The sequence below is a fragment of the Cynocephalus volans genome, chromosome 11 (assembly GCF_027409185.1).
Source record: "Cynocephalus volans isolate mCynVol1 chromosome 11, mCynVol1.pri, whole genome shotgun sequence".
Taxonomy (NCBI): Eukaryota; Metazoa; Chordata; class Mammalia; order Dermoptera; family Cynocephalidae; genus Cynocephalus; species Cynocephalus volans.
This window is the reverse complement of record NC_084470.1, coordinates 85,851,912-85,879,731: the sequence shown is the minus strand read 5'-3', so window position 1 is coordinate 85,879,731 and position 27,820 is coordinate 85,851,912. Positions and strand designations below refer to the sequence as shown.

The following is a 27,820-nucleotide window of genomic DNA, read 5'->3' as shown; positions in this document are numbered from 1 at the left end:
CAAAATATTTCTGAGTGAGTTTGTTCTTACGTGGCTTTCTGGTTGTCACATTGACCGTCGCACTGGAGGGGCCTGTCCCAGCAGAATTATATGCCTTGACAGCTAAGTGATACAGCGCACTGCCTTTTAAATTGGTGATTTTTGTTGATGTCTTATTTCCAAAGGTTCGTATTTTTCTAGCATTTTCTTCCTTGTCTTCATGTCTCCAATATTTAACCTGAGAAAAAAAGACCTTGGAAATCATATCCACTGGGGATATTGCCAATGTCATCAAGTAATAATTTTTTAATGCAGATTCTTATGATGGAGATAATTTTCTATACCAATTCATGAGGAGAGTGTTCAGAACAAAGAACTCTGTATGTTCTGAAAAATTATCCACAGTAAGAAGGGCCCCATTTTGTTCTTAGCTTCTGAGTGAGATGGTAAATTGCCACAATCATTGTTGGTTATTTCTTCCTTTTTCCCCACCTTTGTTTAGAGCTCCAGTAACCCTGGATATATCAGAAGTCAAAGCTCATTTTGCCAACCATTGCTTTAATGCTGAAACTTGCATACATTTTGGAAAATGCCTCTAGAGTGTAACACAGAGAAAGGGTAGTCTCACAGCTGAACATTCAATGTTTCCAATAATGCTTGGCTAGAACCAAGCCTAAAACAAATGCCTCTAAATGGGAATGTGGGTCTTCTCCCATCACAGTGTGTCTTGGAGGCCTCATGGTGGGATATGGACACTTTTCCAGACCCAAGGTACATATCCCTTGTCTACCTCATAACCTTGTATCCGTCCTCTATTCTTCTCCAGCGGGGAGGCCCAGAAAACTTCAATGTCTGTGGCAGAAAGACTTCTGGCAAAGATGCTGGCTGGTGGTTTGGTGGGTTCTGCAGATGAATATGGAAAAAGTTATTAGTCTATCAGCTGTATCAGGACCAGCTTCTGGATATTGTTATAAGGTGCAAAGAGTCCATGGTTATAGATTTGTCTTTAATGACTGTGAGCCAAACCCTCATTTTACAAAGAAGCCATGATTAGCAGCTGGGGTTGGGGTGGGGGTGGGTGGTGAAGACTTGTCCAAAGTACTTGGGTTCTAAATTTGAGGGTAAGTGGAAGAGAAGTAACCAAGGACTACTTAAGTTTAAGCACCAAATTTTCAGTCTGCAACTCCCTTAACATAACTTCTTAATTACCATTTTTCATTGGTAACAGTCCTAGTCACTGGATTATGAAAATGAGAAAAGGAAAAAAGACAGTTAACTGTCTTGACTAAGATTGAGAATAGCTGGGTGACAGTTCAGTTTCACACTGCAATCTGTATGCTCTCGAACAAGTAATTTACACTCTCTGGGCCTCAGCATTGTAAGCAGCAAAGGAGAGGCTGGATCAAATGTTTCCCAAATTTCATTTATTTTTGCCAGATTTTTGCCAGACTTGTGTACCTTTTGTATATGTTAATATTTTCCTTTCAATAGTCTTTCTAAAGAAAAACCTAATTTAGCCATATTATAAGCAATAACATTCATGAAATCTTGGGCTTGATTTGATAGCTATATTTTTACTAATGCAATTCAAATCAATACATAATTATTAAATATATTTAAAAGTTCATTTGGTATCATTTAAAATCAACTTGTGCTCTCCTTCTGGAATGCACATCACACTGCAAGAAATGTCAGACAAGGAGACCTCTAAGGTTTTGTCTATTCATAAAAATATAAGATTTTATTTTTGTATGAACTAATTCAGCATTTATTAAGGGTCTGTGTATCATATATGGACATTGGTGACACATAAGTGAAAAACAAATGGCCCATCCCCAGGAAACATGTCTTAGTGAGAACATAAAACTAAAACTCAAAATTTATAAAACACTGGGGTGAGAATTACAACAGAGGAATTGTTAAAATATTAGGTGAAAGAGAAGAGCTTATTCAGTTCAGCTGCCTGGGGAAATCAGAGAAGGACCTGGTCGTGAAGATGAGGCTTGTGAATTCACAAGGTGAGCAAGATGGGGAACAAGAGCAAGTGAAGTGTATGCAAAGGCTGAAGCTTGTTTGGACAAGTGTGAATCCTTTGGTCTGAGTGGAGCATGGAGCATGCAGGAAGGGGTGGAGGCAGCTGAGGCAGGCAGAGTCAGGGGCTAGATCACGGAGGGCACCTCAGTGTAAGGGGATGATTTCTTTATTTAGGGGGAGAAATTTATTGCATCTTCACTGACTCCAAATCAATGACTCTACTTTCAGATGTTTTTATATGGTCTCATTCTGAACATCACTAAAACAACAGGGATGAACTCCAGTGGTGATGAAGACTGTGTGAGAGGCAACCTGAGATCAAGGATAGCACAGAAGTGGGAATAGTGTGTGAGAAGCATTAAACATAATGACAATGTGGATGACCATGAACGTAATCACACTATCACACTGCTTCGTGACTTACTCTTTTCTTTAATAAGTTAGAATAAATTTTAAATACAATATGATTTATAAAAATACTAGTGGTAAGAGGAATTGCAAGTTATATGATGATATTTACTTAAAGTCATAAAATAAAATATAATTCTTTTGAAAATAATGATAACAGATAGATAATTTTGGTCCTTAGCAATGGCATTAATAATGGATAGCCATGTGTTTTTATACACAGTGGAGATGCTGTTTTTTCAAGAGATTGTTGGTAGATAATGAACCAAATTTTTTATATTATACTCTTTTCAAATTAGGATATGCCTTCAATTTATGTGTTCAGTGCTAAATTAATTGTACATCCTAAAATCAAAAACATTTGAGAATTGAAGAAATATCAACTATCTGGAATGCACAAACCATACCTTCTTCTGCAGAATACACCACTGTGGTGGGGCTGAAAGGGCCTTCTCCTTTATTGTTGAAGACGCCCACTTTAACCTCAAACGGAGAGAAGGGGCGCACACTCTCGTTCCTGAACACATATCTGGAGGCATCAGCTGAGGCCAGCACTGTCAGCATCCAGATCATTTTGCCATAGGGCCGGAAGGCCACCACGTAACCAAAGCCTCTACCATTCTGTAATTCCTCGGGGACCGTCTGGGAAAGGAGGAAGGAGGTCTTCAGAAATCACAGTAGTTTGATTCAAATGCTAAAATTGTCCCCCATCCCAACATTCTTGCCTACATTTTTGCCCGCCTATCTTATTTTGGGTTTTGTCAAGAGGTTTTAAAACTTAGGGCTTGCTGTCAGTCTACTTTAGGTATCCATGAGGTATTGGACTGATGTCAGGGTTAAAAAACAGAGTGAAAATCTACAGCACAGAGCCTGGCTCCTCGATGGAGCAGACCCACTGCTGAAATAGTTGGAAATGACTGTGAAAGAACTGGACAGCTGATCTACTAAAAACCAACATTTCCAACATGTACCATCTACTACTAATCTTCCTCCAGTGCTAAACAGACAAAAGACCTCATGGAAGAGTAGACCACCGTGGCTCCGGCAAGACCTTCCCTCTTCAAATGAAGAGTTCAGCTGGAGGGGAAAGTGATTTCTGTCACTGCTGGGGCTCTGGGCAAACAGAAGATTTTAATTTCTGGGGCTGTTGTCTAGAATCTTTCAAAAACATGAAGAACCTTTTCTGAAGTTCCCACCTCCTCTCTCAAAATCAATCATTAATAAATTGGGACTAACCTTCCTCCAGGTTGTTTAAAAAAATACCACATAAAAGAGGGCTCCAGCAGCAGAGCCAATTGCCAGGAAATCGTGCTGGTACACTGTATCTATTGCTGGCAGATATTTTAAATCAATTGGCCATGCAGCAATTCAGGAAGAAAAGAATAACTGGTTTGCTCTGAACCAGCCTCCTCTATTTTTTTTTTTTTTTACTTGTCTCATCTTCCCTTTCATGATTGTTTTTTCTGGCATGAACTGAATTAAAACTTGCCTCAACAACTGATGGGCAAGCACTGTCTTTTCCTGCTAGCCGTTAGCTATGTGAGAGGGAGTGTTTGCACTCAAATGGATTTTAGCTGTTAAACACAGAGGAGGACCCTTCCCAGCTATGTTTAACATGGAAGAAAATAATAAGATAGGCTAGATGAATGGATGTTCCTTTCGTTCCATGATTCATTTACCTCCCAGGTTATAACCAGCTCTGATTTGCTGCCTCCACCACCACTGACGTTAGCTGGTGTGACTTCGGGGACTGCACAGGAGACAAAAAACAAGTTATGTCAGGTGGCAAAGGCAAATGAGAGCCAGGAAGGTTGCCTGGCTAAGGTGACTCGCTTTCAACAAACACTCTGATGCATATGCCTTTGTCTTCTGAGATCAGAAACAGTGTCATCAGGGTGCCCACTGCATCAACTCGAGGAAGTGAAATGCACCAAGGAAATTGCTATTAGTTACCTGTGTCCTGTTCAACAAGGTCCACATGTTATCTGACATGTGTGACCAATGGTTCAGCTCCATTCCTAGAGGCCGAGGGGTTCTAGGGAGGCGGAAAGGACTGAGGGTCTGGTCTAATGCTTGGCGAGGCATTTATTAACCATGTGGTGGTACACAGAGGAAAGACAGCACACTGCCCATGCAGAGCTTACAATCTAGTAGGAGGGCACGTGCAGCCCATTACAGAGCATTGTTGACAACACACGAGTACGGTGCAGACAGAATGGAGAGGCGCAGTGGTGTTCTGGAGAAGCAAGATGCTCAGAGCAGGGTTGGGCTAATGGCCTCTTGGAGGAAGGTGAGTTTTGAGCTGGGAGTTGAAGGAAGTGGTGGACATAGGTTGACCCCTGGCTCACTGTGCTTAACCTCTTTGATCCCCAGTTTTCTCTGTAAAAGAGGGGAAATTATGCAATTATACTAGCTTCCTCCTCAGGATCACTGAGAGGAATTAATTAAATTACAGTTTTGGAGGGGGGAAGGAAAACATGGGATTAGTTACATCATCATCAGGTAACTGAAAGACTCCAGACAGGATTTTAAAACGTCTGACTGGGGTATGCAGCTGGTGACTGGGTATGACCCCTTGGTTAACGACAATGAAATAAATCTAGAGGGATTGTTTGTTTTTTTTTTTTTCAGTAGGGTCAGTGTTCCTGTTAGCTTGGGGACCTTGCTATAATTCCCTCAACAAACATTTGGACTCTCCACAGCTGGGAACTCTACAAAGTCCACACACATAGGCATCCCACTTCACATGAGAGATGTACAACATACCCAGATGAATTTACGTCAATCTCTCCCTGTGCTCATTCAAGCTGTATATACACAGCACCGTACTAAATTGCTGACTGGTCTTGTATAAGCTAGCAGGATGTTCTGAATCTTAGCTTCTTTTTTTTTTTTTTTTTGTCCTTTTTTGTGACCGGCACTCAGCCAGTGAGTGCACCGGCCCAGTCCTATATAGGATCCGAACCCGCAGCGGGAGCGTCGCAGCGCTCCCAGCGCCGCACTCTACCAAGTGCGCCACGGGCTCGGCCCTGAATCTTAGCTTCTGGGAATGGTTTACATCCTAAGAAATCTTAGCGAACAATTCTGAAGGAAGTATTCTTGGCCATTAGCGATTTCTATGAGATGATTTCATTTGAAGTGTGGGTTGTATATTTTTTAAAAATATCCTGTTTGGAGAATCTTGGTGACAAACAAACCAGTGAAGAAAGAGTTTGCTCTTGAGGGAACTAAGCACAGTGTGTTTCTTGCTATAGAAGTGGACCCAAGGAAGAGAACCTAAGTCTTGCTTGAAACTCACTGTCTGTTAAGCTAAGCTTCTCCTGGCCTGATTTCTGATCATTATAATCATTTAAAGGGAAGGGTGTGCTAATATAGAGCCTCATTAGGGCTGACGAGCAGGAAGAATTCAAAGCCTTTCCCTAAAAAACCTTAGCTGCTGGTACAGACTGTCTGTATCCCTGGTACTACTCACGGGCCTCTTCTGTCCTCCGTTTCTCTGAAGGCCGACTGGGTTCCCCAATCCCGATCACGTTGGCTGCAACTGTGCGGAATTCATATTCAACCCAAGGGTTCAAACCCACCACGGTCGCGGTGAATGTCTTCCCATCGATGAGTTCTGGGACTGAAAGACATCAAAAGGTGGGGATGTTTCACAGGATTCCCAGAAAACAAATGCAGAGTCTGTATTAGGAAGATAGGAACTTCCATCCACCATCATCACGATTGCATTCAGGCATCGCAGGTGGTCTGACAGTAGTTGCACAAATAGCTGTTACAGTGAATAATCTCAGAACTCTATGCTAAACTAATAAACTCAAATCAGACACCAGCAGATGATATCCTAAAAGATACAACGCCCTCAAGGCCCAAAGCTACTTGACGGTAATCACTGTTGTCACCTAACATATTTCTGAGCATTTACTTATGTAGTGCCAGGCACATCGTTTAATTCTGATGACTATCCTACGAGTAAGGTAAAACTGTTGTATTCATTCTTAAACAATTCTTACTGTACTCTTTTAACAGAAGAAAAAAGCATAATGGGCAGAATCAGGACTGGAATTCATCTCCTAATTTATAGATTTTTCTCATCTTTCCTTCCTAAATCGCTCTTGTGATTCAGTAGGAAGTCAGTGATTATAGCAAGAACACGGAAACCCGTTTTTGAGGTCTGATAAGCTAAAATGAAAAAAACTGATGTTAAAATCAGCACAATTCATATGAATTGCATAAAACAGGTATACCACTCCATTTATTTCTATTTCAAAACATCACAGCTAGACAGCCAACCCTTGGGGACTAGAGGAGTGTGTATCTTGCTTGTAAGAACTACTTATTCATCCAATTTTTCCTCAAATGAAATCTAAATTAAAAAAGAGTCAATTTGGAGGTATTGACAGAAGTGGAGCTGGTATAAGAACTGTTTAAGTCCACAAAGAGAAATGATTATACAACTTTTTTAAAAATAGGAAGTGCTGTATAAATATATAAAGAAAAGGAGAAGGATGAAAATACTGCAGCTAACAATGGTTAGGAAAAAAACCAACTAGAATTGTAAAATTGGTGGAAAAAACCCCCCAAAATCTCATGCCTTTCTCCCCAAATTTTTCTATCTGAAAAAATGGGCAACAGGAGGCTTCCTAAAGCCCTTAGTTATGGTTTTTTTGAGAGCAGTGTAGAAAATTTCCAAACACCGTGATTGTAGACTAGCATAATCCACTGCTTCCCAAAGTGTACCAAAGTGGTACACAGGTAATTTTAGATAACACACAGATTGCTGCATTTTATTTTCATAACTAATGTATTTTTAAATGTGTATTAAGAAAAAAATATATATATAACCAGCATAACAGACTTATTATTTTACAGATATTACTGCTTAGCATGAGTTAAAAACAAATGAGTTATATAAAGAAAAATAGTAAATAAATGATAGTATAGTTGGCTGAGGTCTGAGAGACATCGCCATAATATATCATTTGGAGCTGTGTCTGAGTGACAGCCTGGATGCCCTTTGGCTTCTGCCACAGTGCTTTGTCTGTTGAGTATGGCAAGTTCCAGAAGTCCCCGAGAGACACTAGCACCAAGCATCTGATATGGTACCTGTATTGACTGCCTGCCAGCCTACGGAGAATGGAGTCCTGGCTTGAATGACATACATGGTGATGGGGCTGTGGTTGTCGGGTCCGGGTCTCCAGGAGAGCTGAGCAGTGGTGTCTGTGATTTCATCTATGGTCACAGCTTCTGGGGGACCTGGGGGACCTGGGAAAGAGCAAGACCCTTAGAATTAGAGTGTGTTCAAATGTCCAAGTAAATGATCCACTAACTTGGGATGTTGACCCAATCAATCATTTATTTACCACTCACAGATTCACTACTTGTCAAATCCTTTTTTTTTTTTTTCCTGGAGATGAGAAACCATGTCAGACACAGAAGTCCTGGCCATAGGGGCAAGCTGGCTTCTTTCTGGAAAAATTCTCTACAGTTTTACTTCTCCACAGTAGAAGTCAGGACAGTTCCCTTTGGATGGGACTGACCTGGAGCTCTTGGGAAGGGAAAGGGGTGTTCTCGAAACCAAAGGCACAACCCCAGGCTTTCCTCCACTTTCCCAAAGGCTGAACAAAGTGCAGCTCAACACTGCTGGTGGGGAAAGGCCAAACTGAGGCTTCTGCCGAGGCAATCACCCGCCCCCCCCCATTACTCCTGTGACCCAAATCTCCTCTCCTAACCCTTCCTGTTTTCTTAGCTGGGAATGGTAAAGGGCCTGCACCTGGTCTCTCAGGATTCAGAAGTCTCCTGGCAAGGTCATGCCACATCAAAATCCTTTTTGAATACCTACTAGGTCCCCAGAACTCTGCTGGGCTCTGAGACTACAGACATGAATGAGATATGGCCCCTTCCTTCTAGGGACCCACAGTATAATCAGAAAAACTAATAGGTAAAGAATTACAATAGAATATTTGTTTTCATGTTAAAAGAGAATATTGGGGTACCATAAGAGCTCAAATTCATTAACTCATTCACCATATCTTTAGGGGTTCCTACCATGGGTCAGGTACTGTTATCCAGCAACAGTGGCAAAAGACAGATATCAGTCCTGATTTCATGAAGATTACAAGTTGCTGGAAATGGTCATTTCTACTCCTGAGGATCGAAATTTGAGTGGAAATGGCTTTAAAACTTTGGGGGTCACAGTGTTGCTCTGCATGTCTGCTGCATCATCATTCCCAACACTCCCCTTGCACCCCACACACCTAGGTGCAAGGGAACCGCTGTGAAAATGGCCAGAGCTCAGGACTCATCGGGCTCTTCCTTCTTCAAAGCAATTTCAAAATTGGGCTGTAGTCTAAAAACCCTCATTTGTAGTTTCTGCAAGTCATACCTGTATTTTTCTACTTATCCTCCCAATGTTCACTGTTTCTGTCCGTTTTCTTATACCATTGAAAAGGGAGGAAACCAGATGTAAATGAAGGCTTGGAAGTTATAAAGGAACAGAGGGATGGAAAGCAGTTGGCAGTCAAAGACAAAATATCAACACAGCCACAGCAAAGACTCCAAGCAATCCTAGTTTGCAACATGAAAATTTCTTACCAGGCAGTTAAATGCTTTTTTAACAAGGCACAATTAACCCCCTCAGGAGAGAAACTGATTGTGAGGGGGACATAATGACAAACCTCATATCCATTAGACAGGCATAAGGAGATATTCCTCGGAGGGATTTGCTAATCCCCAGCACGGCAATCAAATGTACTGCCAAAATACCATGGGACCATGTCACAGGGATGGGGAGCGGAGCGGGGGTGGGGGAAGAGACCTCCCACAGAGTGGTGGCAAGAAGTTAATGGCAATTTCCCAAAGCTGAGACTTTGTCCTAGGATTCACTCCACCCTTTATGTAATGCCCTAAGTTCTCTTTCATTTTTTAAAAATCATTTTTATAGACCCACAGGTGGGACTAAATTTATCTTCTCCCTCCCACTTCTGAATGAAATGTCTGGAAATCTGTATGTGGGAACTGATTAATTTTCCATGTTGACATTTCAGCATGTCAGTCTAATGCCACCTTAGATAGGGCTAAGGTAACCTTTGGTCTTTGGGAAACTTATTAACCAGATAAAGTCCAGAAGACAATAGAATCTTCTTTTTTTCTCACCAGCTTTCTCCTGCTAGCACCCCCATCCTTTTTTTCTTTATAGATGCTGCTTTGATGGCCTTTAAAATCTAAGTACCACAAATAGAAAAGTATTCTCCTCAGAACTCCTCCAAAAATTAAATCTATGGGAGTATGTGAGCCCGTTGTTGACCGCTGTGTAAGAAGGAAATGAGGGGCAGAATGAATTTGTCCATTGGAGAGAAGATGGTTCTTTCATGGGTTTGTTTGTTCCTTTTTATCATCCTGCTATCCACACCCACTAATGTGTAGATGTGACCTTACAGTATGTTTACCAACTTTGTTTTAGGGAAGTTGGGTCCCTCTTTCAAAATAGCAAAATGTGCAAATTTTTGCCCTCTGAACAAAATGATAAAATGGTCAGGGGCCCATAGAAGTTTTCATCACAGGCAATGGCAGAGGGGATATCGGTTTGACACCAGTGTCTGTTTCTCACTCAGGGAAGGGTGACCTTTCTAGCAGCCATTTCAGTGCTATAGGTTAAATCTGAGCACGTGGCAGAGACTCACAGGAGCCAGAGCCAAGACTCAAAGCTATTCTAGTTTCAAATATGAAAATCTCTTCCAGGGCAGTAAAATACATTTCTGCCTGCCCTCTGTAACGTGCAGGAAAGCTGCCAGGGCAGAGCAGGAATAGATAAAATGAAAGATTATGGCTTTAAATGGCATATTAATTTATTGGCCTTATTAACTGATTAGACTAGATTTTCTTTCAGACTGCGTTTGCAAATTCCTCTTGGTATTTAATGTTATTTTCTGTGAAATGAAGTATACAATATCATTTAAGAACTTCAAGTAGTACTGATTTAAATATTTATTAGTCTAATTTATTGGTGTTTAAACTGCTGATCTGAACATTATCCTAATTAAATAGAGGATAAATTTTCAACAACAGAATTTTTTTTTTTTTGGCCCTAAGGGAAGAGGAGACCAGCTCTGGTGTATTTTAAAATGGAAATAAACATGTTTCCATAAGTTATTCTGTGACTAAATGTACTTTGGTTGAAAGTTTTTTCTTATCTTGCCCTTATCTGCACCGCTAGTGAAAGATTTTTTTTAGGCAATTTAAAGGGGAACCAAAGCAGACATGATGTAAATGCTATTTTTCTCTAACCTCTCTTGACAATGAGTTTAAGTTGCTAACTCCCACACATTTTCCCCCTCACTTTATGCCTAGGGGATGTAGCAACACTTTTTGTGGCTTCCAATAATACCTTGTTCCCTGTGCACTCAGATTCACCCTGCCACCAGGTTTGATATCTTGAATTTTTATTTTCTTGCACTCAAAGTTCTGTAATGGGCTCAGCCAGCTGGCCAAAGATGCCTCAACACCAGCAGTTGGGGATTCTGAGGAAGAAGATGCTAGCCAGTAGATTAATGTGATGTTCTGGGTGGCTTCACTTTTAATTCTTTAGAAAACCCCCGAGTATGCATAGGTTTGATTCTGGTATGTACATAGGTTCACAGAGATTTTAAATTTCACTTAAAAATATCTCTTAAAAGTCCATTTATAGTTCCTTTACAAATTGGATGAGGCTTGGTGTGTGGTTCAGCCAGGGTGGTCATAGCTATCAGGTCCAAGTTAGGTCATTTTGGAAGTACTCAGGAGAATCTCACAAATGTTTATCTTTACATCACCTCTCAGCTTATTTACTACACCTCAGGCAGTCAGAAGGTGGTGTCCTCCAAAGCCATATTTTAGGAACTAGACAGCCCTATTAACTTTAAGGGAAAAAAAAGGACACTAGGGAGAACCTGATGATGATTTTACTTAAATCACTGTTATACCAGTGGCCTAAAATACTAATTTGGTTTAGCCCAGATAAAACATAAAAAGACACAGTTTGATCCATCTTCAAACTATTTGCTTTTGTTCATGTAAAGTTATTCTAGAAGGTCAGATCAACTCCAACGGTCATAATTGGGGCACTAGCAGGAGTTATTTTCAATATAAAGGAACTGGATTTGCTCAGCGCACTTTCTGATAATCCCCTATGAGAAATACATGCACACTAAGCTTCTGTGGACTGTTAACCACTGTTTATAATGTTCAGCTTCTGCCTGAGTTTTTCCTGTAATTCTAAATCCCTGGGGTTTTCAGAACTCTGTGCTAGAGTAGATATCACAAGAATATTTTAAGGACAAGAAATAAATAAATAAATCCAGTACCTCTTACAATCAGATCTGCAGCAGCAGAGAGCCTGTCCACACTTGTCTGGACCATGCAGACATATTTCCCAGCATGCTTCAGTTGGATGTTTCGGATCATCAAATCACCAGCTGAATCCTGCTGATAAAGTAGGGGAAAGTGGCTACAATTACTTTTTAATGAGCTTTAAATACCATTATCACATGAAGGACACTGTGACTAATGGATTTATTTTACACTGGCTGATGAAAACATTAGTGATGCAAGCCATGGCCTATTAAAAATATGTGAGCCTGCCTGAGAGATAAGCACACCAACGTCTTCAGAACACACCTTTGACAGGACCTCAGGTGTCTGGGTTCTCTGGAACTCTGCAGCAGTTTGCCACCCATGTTGGAAGCACTTAAACTTACATAAGGTGGCTCTTGAGCTAGTTTTTTGGGTTTCTTTATATATGCCCTCAGCCTACAGCCTTCGCTGGCATTCCAATACTTTAGAACTCTATCTTTGGAAAGGGGAAGCAAGTCAACATTTGGAGGCATCTACATTGCACTGTACAACCCTGCCTTATAGCCAGCATTTTGATTGCTCCCAGGTTTGAATGAAAGATTATGAGGACCAGACTCTCCAAGGAAATCTGCATTATCTAGTGTGGAATGGTGCTAATTTGTTTTCCAAATGCCAAGTGCACACTTGATTAGCAGATGAATAGGACTAATTACATCCTGGTATGGATATATATGTGCCCCAGAAATATTTCTACACCTTTCAGCAGCATAGTACTTTTAATAAATATGAGGAGATGCCTCCACAGGCTATCATCAAGGCAGCATTTTAACTGGAAAACACTACTATACCTTGGAGTTTGGTTTCATAGCCTTGTTAATCAAAAGCTTGAGCAAGAGACCACCCTATGGGCCAGGTTCAGAAAGCTACACTTCTTTCTAAATCCCCAACAGATGACAAGATAATTTAGGGTATACTGGCTCCCTAGTTTTTACATTTCAAACTATAGAAGAGAAAGTTGACATAGACCCTTGTGTTGCTATTTCTCCAAATCACAATAATAATAGACGATGCTTCATGGTATTTAACATACATCAGGCACCTTCCAAGTGCTGTACTGATATTAACTCACTAAGTGCTCACTTATCCTATGAGGCAGGTACACTTGTTATCCTTATTTTATAGATGAGGAAACCAGCACAAAGAGTTAGGTGCCTTGTTTAAAGTCACTCAGCTAGTAAATGGTGGGCCAGGATATGCAGCCACATAGTCAGCTCCAGTACCTGTTCTTAATGATAATGCTATCCTACCATTCAGAAAGACTTTATCCTCATGCATAATTCATGTGTGTTTGGTTTCCTTTCTTTTTTCAGTATGACACATCACATTCATATTTACCAAGGACAATGGAAGACATGGACTGTCAGTTGTAAATAGGATTAGAGGAAAGGTAAAAGCATGTAGTGAAGGGAGAGCTGCACTTTCACTACTCAGTTGTCTTGGGCTGATCCCTGTTGTGTGATTTCATTCAAGTCTCCTAATGTCTCTCAGACTTAGTTTATTGACCTTTGAAAGGACACATTGCCTACTGTGCTAGGTTGTGAGAATCAAATGAGATTGTATGCGTATGTGAAATCCTTCTGAAAACTGTAAAGCACAGAGTAGATTTAAACTGTTGTTATCGATGGTCATGATTAATTTTTCTTGTGAAATAATCATGTCAAAGACATTAAATCTAATTCAAGAAGAGCTGTGATATTTTTAATCAAAAAGCTCATTTATTTATAACACAGGCTCTCATCCAGAACCCACTATTTACTGATCAAGTCTTATGACTGCTCAGTAAAATAAGAAAATAATTGCTAAAATATTTGACAGAGTTTCTGTGAGGATTAAAGAGCTAAATACTCATATATACGAAAGTGCTTGATAAATGATTAGGCACTTTGCAAATATAAGGAATTATCATCAACATCATCAATACTTCCTTACCTGAGACATTTCACATGACAGACTTTTAAGTATAGGTTTAAATAAAAAGTTTGCCTCACAAGGGGATGTGCACAGGGAAGGTGGGAAGCCATGCTGGTTTTAAGGAAATGCCTGCACTATCTCAATAACTCATTTTATTCCCTGAGGGCTTGAATGTTAAAACTTGTTGTAGCCTGGACATTTCGGATCATAGCAACCTATTAACAGAATTTTGTGACTTTGTTATTTAGAACATGGTCTAGTTATTTACAAATTTTGGCTTGATTTGTATTTTTAAAGTAAAACTGAAACAGGAAAAAATGAAGTCAGGATTGAAGTAAGAGTCTCACGGGAGACCACAATAACTTTCTCTTTCCCTTTTAACTCATCCAGATCACATTGTTAACTAAGATCTACATTTGTGTTCCTAACAAAGAGAACACAACAGCACCAGCTTAATCCAGGCCCGCCCCCCCCCCCCCCCCCCCCGCACTGTGGTCTGTTCTGTTCCTGACAGCACTCAGGAATATCAGAGGACAGTGAAATAATAACTTTTCTGAAACCTCAGTAGGCTGACTCTACCAACCATCACCATGCTGACTCAGGAAGTAGAAACTGAAATGGACTTGACCTCAGAACTGCACTCGCTTATCTCTTCTCTTATTAAGTTCTAACTCTATAGATATTAATGATCCTGGTAGCTAATACACTTAGATCTCACAAGGTGTACTGCTGTCCTTAATTTTATGCTTATTTCTTAGCAATAGCTGTTTGGGTTAGCATTAGTTTCACAGAGGAGACAGACATTTCCTATATGATAAATGAATAACAGCAATTCTACAGACAGCAGTCTCTGCAAATGGTGACCATTAGTGCTTGATTCCCATCTATGCCTCAGCCCTGGCACCAATCCAGCGTAAAGGCCACATGCGTCTGATTGGCAGGATATCTGTTGTAACAGGTCAGGTATCTGTTCTGATTGGCTGGTGCCTGTGCTATTCTGGGAGATAATATTTTTTAATATCTACCCTGCCCAGGAAATTGTTTTTAGTGTGAACACAAATATTCTGCTTAATATATGAAGAATTTTCTCAATTTTATACTTTCCTGTTATTACAATCAGTGTTACCTCTTCCTTCAATTAGTACAACCATTGAAGTTTATCAAGTACTTCTGTGGTAGTCATTAGGCTATGAACTTTTCTAGACCTCAAGGTATTTAATACCCTCTATGCCCTTGTGAAGTAGTTAATCTCCCTCTTACTTAGCACAAGTTATTAAGCTGAATCATAGGAAAGAGGTCCAGAATGGTTAATACTGGCAACTTCATCCAGCCTTTCTCTACTGGGGTTCCAAGAGAGAATCCCTAATGAACCAAGATATCCACTAATGTAATAAATTAATTTCTTTCCTGTGCATCTAACATGGTATCAGTTAGATACCATCCTTGGGAGAATTGAGAAAGTCATTCAAATAGTTTTTGGTATTCTGTGACTCAAATGAGAAACGCTGTTTGAGAAAGCCAGCAAGAAAGCCATGAACAGGACTAGTACTATAGCTGGGTGGACAATATGCCTCTGGTATATCATATGGATAACTTTGTAAGCTTTAGACCATTTATTCTCAACATAAAGGGAGGGAGGGTAAGACGGGGTGGACAAATCAGATTCTTATAGCCGCATAGAGGGTGAGGAGGGCTTTTCAAATCATAGCTCCATTTTTATATTCTGCTGTGTTTCGGTTGGATTTTTCCATGAGAATGGCAGCCACAGTGAATCTTTATTACAATGAGAATGTAAGGCTGTTTTAGGGAAGAAAAAAAATTTGAGAAAGATTGTGATAGACACAAATTGTTTCCAGATTTAACCTCTTCTTGTTATGTGTTCAGTGATAATACATATTTTTATTGAAAGTAAGGCATTTTGAAAACCCAACCATTTGGATTCAAATTACCTGGAGATAATAAATAACCAAATCAGACTTTCAGATGCAAGAAAGAAAGTTCTAAATTCACAATGATGAGTCTTTTACAAGAGCCAGAGGGAATTTAATTAGCAGCCTAAAAACATATAAGGAAACTATCCTTATGCTATTTTCTGTATCAGGTTCTATGGTGTATGGTATGGTGTGGGCCATAGAGCTTGGGATTTGAAGTTTAAAGCCTAGTTCTTCAATTTAGTACCTATGATGTCAAGGCAAGTAATAATGTGAGCTTCAATTTCCTCATTCACACACAGGAATGAAGAACTAACCTGTAGGACTGTTGTGCAGATTAGAGAGCAGGCCTGCTATGCAGATTTGGAGTTGTTCAATTAGCAGTGCTGCATTTATTATGCAAAAAGGAGCAGGAATTAACCAAGAATTTCTTTTAAAATGGTGCTTGAACAAAATTATAACAGAGTGACTATATTTCTTTTTGAGTTAGTCTAAACAAGTTAGTATGAGTCAGTTTTGAGAAGTTCAGTTGCATCCTATGTTTCCTGTGCATAGTTTGATATTAATACTTACCCCTCCAACTCTTTCAAAGTGGTCCCCGTCTTTGTCAAAGTCTATCAGGTGTCCATTAAACGACCAAGTAAACACGATGTCTAGTGAATGATCATGTGTTACCTGGCATGGCAGAACAATACTTTCTCCAACAGTGACATCCATACTGGAAGGAGGTACCATTACCCTTGTTGGATCTGGAGAGTTAAAACAAAACAAACAACACCAATGACAAAGCCTGTGGGCTTGTGCGGAAATAAAATGTAGAATCCAAGAGCCAGATGAAGTACGAAGTAGTTTTGCTTTATTTTTTCTTAGGCTGTGACCATCAAACCTCAGTCATCTGGGAAGTTCAGATTCAGGCCAGGAGGCCATTTTTAATATGAAAAGATGAAAACACTCATTATGTGATTCTTTGCAGGGCAACAGAACTCAGCTTGGGAGCACTGAGGTTAGATCTCTGAAGACGCTCACAGAAGGGCATGCTTTCTTGCAGTCTGCTCTGAAACTGTCTCTTTGAAAAGATTTTCAAATCTCTCCAGTTTCACTAGAAAGCTACATTTCAGTTGAGTGCAAACAGAAAAGCCCATGTTAATTTGAAGTTTGTTGGGCTTTTTTTTCCTATTATAAAAATGATAAATGTGTTAATACAGAAAATTTAGAAAATTCAGGAACATTAAAGAAGAGACAACAAAACAAAACAAAAGAAACCCCCAAACAACAAAAAATCCCTACCTACATAAAACCTCTATTTTTATTTTGGCATAATTTCCTCCAATCTTTTTGGTTTATAGTTTTTTAGCTGTTTTGTGTTACATCATCGTAAAATGCTACACATACAATTTTCCTTTTTTCTCAACTTAATATAATGTAGCTATATATAACTTTGTCATCATATTTTTATAATCTGCATAATGTTCCATTATGGAGAAACTGGGAGGCATTTTAGGCATTTTAAATTTTATAATAAATATAAATAATGCTGTAATGAACATCACTGATAAAATGATACACGTACATTACTTCTTTAAATAGACTATTGGGGGTTGGTGAGAGATTGGTAAAGGGCCACAAAAAATGAATACATTGTGTAATGATAAATACAGTAATTATTCTGATTTGAGCATCACATATTGTACACATGTATCGATAATCAATGCTGTACACCACAAATATGTACAATCAATTATGTTTTGACAAAATAAAATAAAATAAGAACTACCAATCAGTTTTCAGGTTTATCCGTTACATTACAGTTTTACTGGGGATAAAATGGGCTTGCTTAGCCAAGACAGTTTATAAACTCCAAAGCTACATTTATACACATGTAGTCCCTTATTTCTCATTGCAACATGATTTCCTAAATGGTGTCAGAGAGTACAATGGTGAAATGCAGTTTCAGTTCAACATAAAGGCCATTTAAATGCCTAACAAATGAAATTCTGAATTCAGCCTTTCCAAAAATTTCTATGTAGTAAACAGACCCAAATCAAGCAAACAATTACAAAGAAGAAAAATCATAACTAAACAAAAAAAGAAAAGAACACTGATTAATCCTCTTTTATATTCACAGGATTGTGTTTCAGGGTTTGGGGTAGGTAAATATTTATTAAGTAAACTCAGATTAAAATCTCAGCTGGGAATTTTGAAATTATATCCTATAGGAGACTTTTGATGGGTCTTACTCTCCAATGACCCACTCTAAAATTTCCTCTTCCAAAGGAATATTTAAAACAGTTTTTCTACCCTTCTATCCAACTATGGAAAGAAAACATCTTGAGTTGTTAGAAAAGGGAAATCTCTGTCCTAAATAAATTATAATCTAGTAATGGGATATACTTTTGCTGTTTTCTGAAAATAAGAAAAGAGCACGATAAGTAGATTGTGGTGCTTTCAGTCACCACGGAATGAGTGATGTCCACGAAATGAGAAGTGAACAGGTACTGCCAGCCAAGAGGTAACAGGACAGAAAATCCCTTATTTCACTTTTGCAAGTAATGTAGTAAAACCTGCTCTATTGATTCACTGACCCTCAGGAATAGATAAAGACTAGGACTTTTTTTTAAATAGGGGAAGGAGGTAAGACCAAATCTTATTCTAAGCAAAAATCTAGGGATAGCCCCACTTTGACTAAACACATCATTTGACATTTTTGAATTTGAATTTTCCTCATCTATAAAATGAAGACTGAAACAGATAATCCCAGGCTAGAATTATGTATCTCTATGATTTTTATGTGGCAAAATGTTGTCTAATCCTACTTTAAATAGCTGTCCACTGATTTTGCAATTTAGATTTTCATTTTAATGCATCATTCATTTATTCGTTGATTTATCTACCAGGCATGTGTTGTTTGTTATGTGGATGTGGACAGCAGATATAAAGAAGGCCGAGGGAATAACATTCATAATAACTAACTGAGCCCCTTAGAACTGTTAAGTGCTTTAATTCCGAACAAATAGGTATTATTATCATCCCTATTTATTTTAATTAATTAATTTTATTTTTTGGCCACAAACCAAGTCTTCATTTATTTAAAAATACTAAGATCATAGAAAATATGTTCTCTGACCACAATAACAGAAGGCAATTAGAAAATTCACAAATATGCAGAAATTAAACAATACTCTCCTAAACAAACAATGAGTAAAAAAAAAAAATCACAGGGAAATTAGAGAGTACTTTGAGATAAGAATCAAGTGCAAGGTATCAAAATTTGTACGATGCAGGGCTCATGCAGTGCTTAGAGGAAAATTTATACTTGTAAACACCTATATTAAAAATAAGAAAAATCTCAAATTAGTAATGGAAACTTCTATCTTAAGAAAGTAGAAAAAGAAGAGCAAATTAAACCAAAAGCAAATATAAATAGGAAATAACAAAGATTACAAAAGAAATATATGAAATAGGGAATTAAAAAAATAGAGAAAATCGGGAGGTTTTGGTGATGGGGAGCAATAATCAGCCACAATGTATATCGACAAAATAAAATTAAAAAAAAAAATATATTGCCACCTTAAAAAAAAAAAAATAGAGAAAATCAACAAAACCAAAAGTTGATTCTTTAAAAAGATGAACAAAATTTGTAAACCTTTACCTAGATTGACCAAAAAAAAAAAAAAAAAAGAGAAGACCAAAATTACTAAAATCAGAAATAAAGCAGGGCATTATTACTACATTGTCATTATGTTTTTTTGTGGAGGTAAGATTTACTTTCATTTTCCTTCTCATTTGCTTTTTTATTCTATCAGTGGATTTGGTTCTTTCTTGTGTATTCATGGTAGTGATCATTGTTTTTTGGACTCAGGATGCAGGACTTCCTTGAGAATTTCTTGAAGGGCTTACTGTGTGGTAGTGAGCTCCCGCAGTTTTTGCTTGTCTGGAAAGTACACTATTTTCTGAAATTTACACATTTCTGAAGGACAAACTTGCTGGGTATAGTATTCTTGGCCAGCAGTTTTTTTCTTTGCGTATTTTGAATATATCATCCCATTTTTTTTCTGGCCCATAGAGTTTCTATTGAGAAGTCTGCTATTAGTCTGATAGAGGCTCCTTTACAGGTGACTTGACACTTTTCTCTTACCTCTTTTAAGATTCTCTCTTTGTCTTTGAGCTTTGCCAATTTGACTATAATGTGTCTTGAAGAGAATCTTTTTGGGTTGAATCTGTTTGGGGACCTTTGAGCCTCCTGGATCTAAAGGTCCATGTCTCTCCCTATACCTGGGAAATTTTCTGTTATTATTTCATTGAATAGGTTTTCCATGCCTTTTCCTTTCTCCTCCCCTTCTGGAACACCCATGATTCAAATGTTTGTGTGCCTGACGTTGCCTGCTAGTGCTCTTGGATTTTCTCCATTTTTTAAAATTCTTTTTTCCTTTTTTTTGTCTGCCTGGATTATTTCAAAAAGACTATCTTCAAGATCAGAAATTCTTTCTTCTGCTTGTTCTAGCCTGCTGCTTAAGCTCTTGATTGTCTTTTTTATTTCATTGAGTGAATCTTTCAGTTCCATGAGTTCTGCTACATTCTTCTCTAAGATATTAATCTCTTTATAAATTTCCTCCTTTACATCCTCAATTTTTTTCCATGTTTCATTATGTTGTCTAACTGAGTCTTTTCATATCTCAGAGAGTTTCCTTAGGATTGTTGCTCAGAATTCCTTTTCAGTCATTTCAAGAGTTATGCTCTGTAAGGTATGGTATTTAAAGAATTACTGTGTTCTTTTGGTGGTGTCATATTTTCTTGGGTTTTTATATTTCTAGTATCTCTAAATTGATGTCTGGTTATGTGGTAGAGCAGTTGCTTCTTCTATTACTCTGGAATGGGCTTTGAGGAGAGACATGTCCTCTTCTTTTTCCAGTTTCTGCTGGTGACTTTCCTTGTGTCAATGCAGTTGAGTGTCTGGTGGGCCACCTGTACGGTGGCTGTGGCTGCAGCTGTGGCATCAAGCCACTTTTGTGGCAGACATGGCTATGGCAAAAGCTGTGGTGGGCCACCTCCATGGAAGTGGAGTTTTTGGCATGCTCACTGCCTGCTTCCAGGCAGGGGCTGCTGCCCTTGGCTCCTGCCTAGGACCCAGGTGTGCTCTGCTTCATGCCTGCTTCTGGGCAGGGGCTGTTGCCCTTGGCTCCTGCCTAGGACCCAGGTATGTTCTGTTTCTTGCCTGCTTCCAGGCAGAGGGGGCAGCCCGTGGCCTCATCCCTATTTAACAAATGAGGAGACTGATGCCTAAAAGTGGTTAAGAAACTGTCTCTTCTGCTATTCTGCCTCTCCTCATTTCACTGAAAACTTAGTATGTATGCACAAATCATCCAGAGAACAAGTTTAAGGGCTTAACAGCAATCTTTACTCTTAATTATGTGTAGTCGTCAACTGAAGATATTTGAATGGGGAAGGGATTCAAAGAATTCCTGCCATGGGGTGCACATGGTTTTAGAGAGCTTTACTGAAAGAAAAATGAAGTGACTGCTTTAGATGGTAACAAGCAATGATGATTTTATGCCTAAAATGCTGGCTCAAGCTCTCAGTTCGCATCAAACTTAGGAGCGTAGAGTCAAATGTCCAGGATCAACTCCTTAAAAATGTCTTGTTTTCCTCTCTCTTGACAAATCCTGGACAAGGAGCAAGGAGTTGGCACATACCCCAGAGCCTAGAGCTGTTTGAAATTCTCGCTCACATTTTTAAATGACATTTGTTTCCTAAAGAAACGTTCATCTCTTTATGCACATGTAGAGATCTGGGACAGATTTTTATTAGTGGTAAACTCAACTGCCCATTAACTAAGGACCAGAGAAGTTTCCTAAATCAAGATTATGCGAGTACAGATGCTATGCTGACAGTTGCTAATTCATTAACTTAGCACTTGTTGCAGTTCACGTTCTGAGCCCTGATGTAGCAAGAATCAATGCAAAGTGAGTCATGCACTGTACACACACCAGAAAGGTCTCCTGGGGAGTAGAGAAGATTAAACTAAAGAGGCTCAAAATCTCATTAGCTACCTGTTTTTTTCAAAGTGTATATTTGTTCAGACTCCTGTTTTCTGTGTTGTGAATTCTCATGCTTTTTACTTGACTAATTTCCTTAAATTTGAATACAAATGCTGTACACAAATAAACAGATGGCTTCTTGCAAAACAAACTGTCTCCCCTCCTTTGGTTTTAATTCATCAAGATCAGGAAGAACCTATATTTATGACTCCTGTTCTGAAGAGTCACCCCAGCTATTGTTCTGTGCATAGAACCCGCAAAGGCAATTAGAACTCAGGACATGAATTGATGGCTGAATTTGGATGTGATTAAACAGCAACAATAAATAGGATGAGCAATACCACTAAACTTGCTAACTAGTGGTTGATTCATACTATGGAAGATGATAAATTCAGAACTCCAGAGGACTGATGCTTAAAAAAAATATATTTACCAAGTACTCAACCCTACTAGAGTTTAAAAAACATTCTTTTACTTTTTATAGTGTTTTCTGTAATATATAGATGACTAAAGGCAGACTAAGTGCTTTGTTCTAAAGATCATAACAACCATGAGGAAGATTTAATTATTAACCACTTGGTTAATAATCAGATCAACAATTATATACATAAATTAGAACACTTATCCAAGCTCTATTATATTCTGACTTTCATTGTTGATGGAAAGACTTTCTGATTTATAGCTCTTATTATGTGTAAAAACAAGTGCGTTTGGGTCCACAGAAGAATTCCATTTTGATGCTGCTTGCCCTATACCAGGTAAATCCTTTCACTTCAGTTTCTAGTTTCTTTACCTTTCACTCCCAGTGCCAAGATACTCACTTGGTGTCCACCAGGAAGGTATTTAATGTGCACTTTAGTCATCTTAATTCATGGAAGGGGACACATCTTTTGTGTTAGCAAATTTCTTGACTGTAATGGTTTTGATGATGCCATTCAAGCAGGGTTGTGTCTTCTTTTTACAAATTAATTTTTATAGGGAGAATTTTAAAAATAGGACTGTTCAAAGGGCTGGAGCTAGTCAAAGAGCTGATAGCTCATCTCAAATGACGCAAGGGAGACTGGACAGAGAACTATTTTTAGTAATAGTGAAATGCTACAACAAAGACGGTTGATTAATAATAACAATAATCTTGACGGTAGCATTTCTAGTGATGAATTTCATCACTCTACAGTTGGCCCCATTCTTTCAATAAAATAGAATCAGTGCCAGGTAAACTATATTTATAATTTCTGTGTAAAATACAAATCTAAAAGGAAGATCCTATACATTAGATGAGAATCAAGGTTCACAGTGATTTCAATCTGGACCAACCTTTCCAGATAGAATGAAATTTAATAGGGATAAAGGCAAAAAACTACACTTAAAATCAGCTACAAAGATACATGCTAGGAAATTGGCAGCTCACATAGATAAGACTTGAGCATTTCTGTGTCCACAGAGTCCATGTAGCTGTCAAAGAAAGATAATGCAAACTTGGGTTTCATGAATAGCATGTGATTTTCTAATTTAGAGATTTAATCTGGTTGTATTTTGCATTAGTCAGAAAACAACCTACTGGGACCATCCTTTGGATTCATGGACAGATTAGTGCACTTAGGTTAGTGTAGGGTCTAATCTGTAATGGCTAAAATAACTGAAAGTGTTTATTTAGCATGAGAAAGAGAAATCAGGAGAGACATGACAGTAGTTTTCAAATATATGAATGGTTTATATGCAGAAGATAAATGAAGCTTACTTTGTGTTGTTCCAATGTTGTAAGCAGAATAACTACCAGCAGGCATATTTTGACTCCATATAAGTGATAATTTTCTAATAATTTGAATTTTCCAACAGGAAAATGGGTTGCCTCAGAAGAACATTAGTATCCATTTCTAGAAGCATTCAAGTGGAGGTGTGCACCATCAGAGAGAGAAATGCCAGGTTACCCTGATGGCCAGCCAGGCTGGAGGAAGCCTATTGTCTCTTTGGAGAATATATGAATCCAAGCTACCTCCCCCATATGCCCTTCTGATCACCCTACTTCTGGAGCTCCTTTCCTTTCATGAAGCATGTCAGCATTCACTGTTCTATTTCTTCAACATTAAACCTGTGCATTGCTGGAGAATACCATTTATCTCTTTTACATGTATCCTGCTTCTCCCCTGTGTAATCAGGTTCCTGGGGGTGAGGGACCACATCACACACTTATAAAAATCCCTGATGCCAGCTCTGTCCCTTCTCTTGAGAGGTGGTTAAAGATATGTTATTGAAGATCTGTGGATAGCCATGTTGGTGAGTGATTAAAATAAGTCTCTGAAACTTGAAGTGCTGTAGATCAGGGAGCTACAGTGAAGTATTTCTTAACTATTTATGCTGATTGATGCTGAATACAGAACATTAAAAGGGAGCCACCTGGGGGTTCACTCAGCACTTACTGTGCAAGCTCTGGCCCTTCACTGTGCTCATTACTGACTTTTCCTTCTAAGGCCACATTTTGTATCTTTTCTTGCTTTTGAAGAAAAATAATTAACTTTAAAATAATTTCAAATTTACAGAAAAGTTGCCAGAAAACTATGAACTCTTTCACCTTCACACAGACTCCCCCAATAGTTAATATTTTACTGCATTTGCTTATTTCCTTCTCTCTCTTTCTCCACACACACACACACACGCGCGCGCACACATGCACACGCACACACGCACACGCACACACACACATGCACACGATGGTGTTTGCCTGGCTTCTCCACCTTATAATTACTATCCATTTCCCCCTTGTCACTGATGAGCATTTTGTGGGGAAGAATTCCAAGATTAAACCAACATCCCAATGCTCACCAAACCTTCACTCAACAGCCTTAGAATCCATTTAAAACTCCGGCCTGAATCAATCACCTCTGTGATGGTTGCCACATGGTGATATCTCCATTTCTCTCATTCCTTCTACATATACTCGTTGACATTTGACTTTAAGATAGAGCTTTTCTCTCTCCCCCATTTATTTACTTATTTACTCATATTGGTATAAACTCATGGCTTCGTGATTTTATTCAGTAGGTTGTAATATATTATTATCATTATTTATTTTGATGCTCAAATTGTCTCCATCTTGGCCAGCAGGAGTCCTTTTAAGCTGACTTCTATATCCTTTTGACATTTCATTATCATTTAGTAAGATGGTCCAATAAGATGTTCCAGGCTCATCTTATACTTTTCCCTGCTACAACCCTAGAATCAGTCATTTCTCCAGGGAACCGTGTTTCTCTTTTTTTTGGGGGGGGGGAAGGGGGGAGTGGCTGGCCAGTGTGGGGATCCAAACCTTTGACCTTGGTGTGTTACAACACTGCTCTCTAACCAACTGAGCTAACTGGCCAGTGCCCTGGTTCTTTTCAGTGAAGGAAGCTTTTGAGAAACCAAGATGTGGATACCCAATGTGCTCATTGTTACTAAGGGTCATCGATTGTAGGCCAGCTCAGCCAACAGAGTAGGAAAATGTGTGTGTGTGTGTGTGTATACACATATGTATAAAACATATACATCTAAAAGTATTTCTATATCTTATCCTGAAAACATTTAGTTAATCTGTTTAATCAACTTGCTTTTTTGTTCAGTATAACCAGTCCCTCAACCTTGCCAGCTATGTCCTCTGCCCACTACCTCTGCATCCACAAGCAACCATACCACATCCTGGGATTCTGGGCTCACAGACCAATGCCTCCATACAGCTCTCCAAACTTCTCACCATCTTGCACCTCAGCCACTGTGATTACTCCTCTGCACTGGGAAAGGAAGGGAAGGGAAGATGGGAAGAGAAGGGAATGGAATGGAAAGGAAGATTGCTTTCATACTTAAAATGTAAATATTTAAAGCGAATACACCACAAAACAATAAAATTAAAAAGATAACTAACTCTAATTCTAGAGCATATGCTATTTAAAAATTAAAGTTTTATGCTACTTATAAGAAGAAGAATGAACAAAGGAAATGTATCGCTTTACTAAAATTTATACACTGAATTTCTGCATTTCACAGCAGGGAGAAGTTTTGAGTCGAAACATCCATAAAATACCTATTGTCAGGAGCAAGGCATTGCTTAAAATTATATTTAGCTTTCAAAGAATAATTTATTCTTAAGCGGAAAAAAATTGATTGATTTTCTAATTATTATTCTCTGCTGGGTAATTAGTCTACATTTTAAAGCAGCTATTAAAACAAACACATAAACGAAAACACCGTAGTTTCCAGTTTGTCCTTTTTCTCCTGAGTTACTTTTCAGAAACGAATCCATTCTGACAGGGCGTTAGGTGGGGAAGTAGGGAATGATGGTGGGTGAGGTTATTCTTGAGAAATCCACACATACTTAGCCAAAAATCCACTTTAGATTATTCCATTATTGTTACTTTTGCAGGTATGAATTCTTCTTTGCTGTATTTGCTGATTGCCTCTTATGGTGGCAGACTTCCTCGTGATCTATGTAATTTTGGTTTGGAAGTTCATCTTATAAGGTAGTTTTTCTCCTCATAAGCACTCCTCCCTGTTGTGTGGTTGTGAAGGCCTGAATCAGGGTATGTGAGGGATTTGGGGTTTGCATCCTACAGCCTAGCAAAATATAGGTCATTTCACCCTGTATTGTGCAGGTCTGTCCCTTTTTTCCTTGGTTGCCCTTGCTGTCCACTCTGACCATTGGTAAATATCCTTTAAAGTTCTCAAATCTGGGTAGAGAATTTTGTTGTTGTTTGCCCCAGTTCCCTGGCAGGGAGCCTAGATCAAGGCCTGAGAATTGAGAATTTTTAAAATTTTAAGACAAACATAGGCTATTTTTCTCAATAGCATCCTTGTTTCTCTTACCTTTTTGTGAACACAATTAAAATGTGACATTGTTGTATAAAGAAAAGAAGTGGAACCAGTTGGAAAAAAACTGGATAATTTTATTTTGGCTGAAGACAAGTAAATCTGCCCTTTTAGGGGGCAGAAAAACACAGCAATGGCGTAGGGCACTTTCACGAGTCAAGGTTTTTAATCGATTCATGCCAAAAAGCACTGCCACGTAGTATTGCAACCTGGTTCTTTGAACAACTTGTGCAACTTGACAAATGACATCAGAAAAAATACAAGGCAAATTGTGACCCCAGTTGGGGGGGCACAAACTGGAGCCTTCTGTAGAGCAATTTACAAATCGTCCCTGAGCAGAATGCTTACTGATCTATTTTCAAGGACTGGGGAGAAAACACAAAGCAGAGCTGCTTAATAAGCTTGACTGCCACAAATGGAAACTGCTATGCACAAGCCAATTGAGGGTGACCAGGTGTAGGTACTTGGGAAACAAGCAGCCAAATGATAATCAAAGTTACTAGGTTTGCCTGGTCAAAATGTAGTAGCATAAAGTACCTAGTTAATTTTGAAGACTGTTCTAATGACACCCACATGCTCTAGGTTGCCTCCCAAGTCTCTAACTTGGTTACAACTATTAATAAGGGGTTTTGTTTGTTTGTTTTTAATAAGCAAGTTATAATTTGTCTTAAAATCATTCATGGTCAACTTGTTCGCTCTTATTTTTACCTACCACCAGGGAAAGCAAACCTCTTGGTTTTGAATTTGTGCCATGTTTTAGTAGTAGAGTTTCTCAGCTGGGATGTCTTTCTAAACGCAAAACATTTTCTGCAGGTGCCTAAGCTTCCATTATGAATAAAAATACTGCCCAAACAAAGTAGCAAGTAATAACAGAGGTGTGTGTGGGTGGAGATTATTATAAAGTTTACCCTCATGTTTTCTTTTTGAAGCTTTCTTTATGATTAAAAGAAATGACAATCTAAAAGGATAGATGGAAAAAGTATTCTCATTGACAAATTAAATAAATTGTATCTAAAATCACTCCATGGCATTCCTTTGACTGTGAAGGAAGATAAAAAAGAATCATAAATGGAAACACAGGTATCTTTTACCCATGGAGGAACACTTCTATCAAATAATAATTACAATTCTTTCTGTTTGAGGAGGGATTATAGGCCTGTTTCTTTCAGCTACTACACATGAGTAATTCTCCCTTATGAGTCACTGGGCAAAAGGGTCCCAAAGAAATCCCATTAGTGTCAGTGAAATAAAGTAAATTCCATCATAGACAATGCATAAGAATGGCATCAATGAGGTCTTTGC

The 27,820-nt window shown here is 38.7% G+C and overlaps 1 protein-coding gene across 1 annotated transcript in view; it reads right to left on the bottom strand.

Annotated features, from left to right (window-relative positions):
- LOC134390134 (contactin-4) overlaps positions 1-27,820 on the bottom strand; it is a 353,707-nt gene that overhangs the window by 13,001 nt on the left and 312,886 nt on the right. Inside the window, exons 12-19 of the mRNA XM_063113414.1 lie at positions 16,224-16,399; positions 11,760-11,877; positions 7,525-7,683; positions 5,894-6,043; positions 4,101-4,171; positions 2,829-3,063; positions 770-882; positions 31-217 (exon numbers count right to left, since the gene is read on the bottom strand). Of these exons, the coding sequence (XP_062969484.1) occupies positions 31-217; positions 770-882; positions 2,829-3,063; positions 4,101-4,171; positions 5,894-6,043; positions 7,525-7,683; positions 11,760-11,877; positions 16,224-16,399 (1,209 nt within the window). The remainder of the gene's footprint in view (positions 1-30; positions 218-769; positions 883-2,828; positions 3,064-4,100; positions 4,172-5,893; positions 6,044-7,524; positions 7,684-11,759; positions 11,878-16,223; positions 16,400-27,820) is intronic.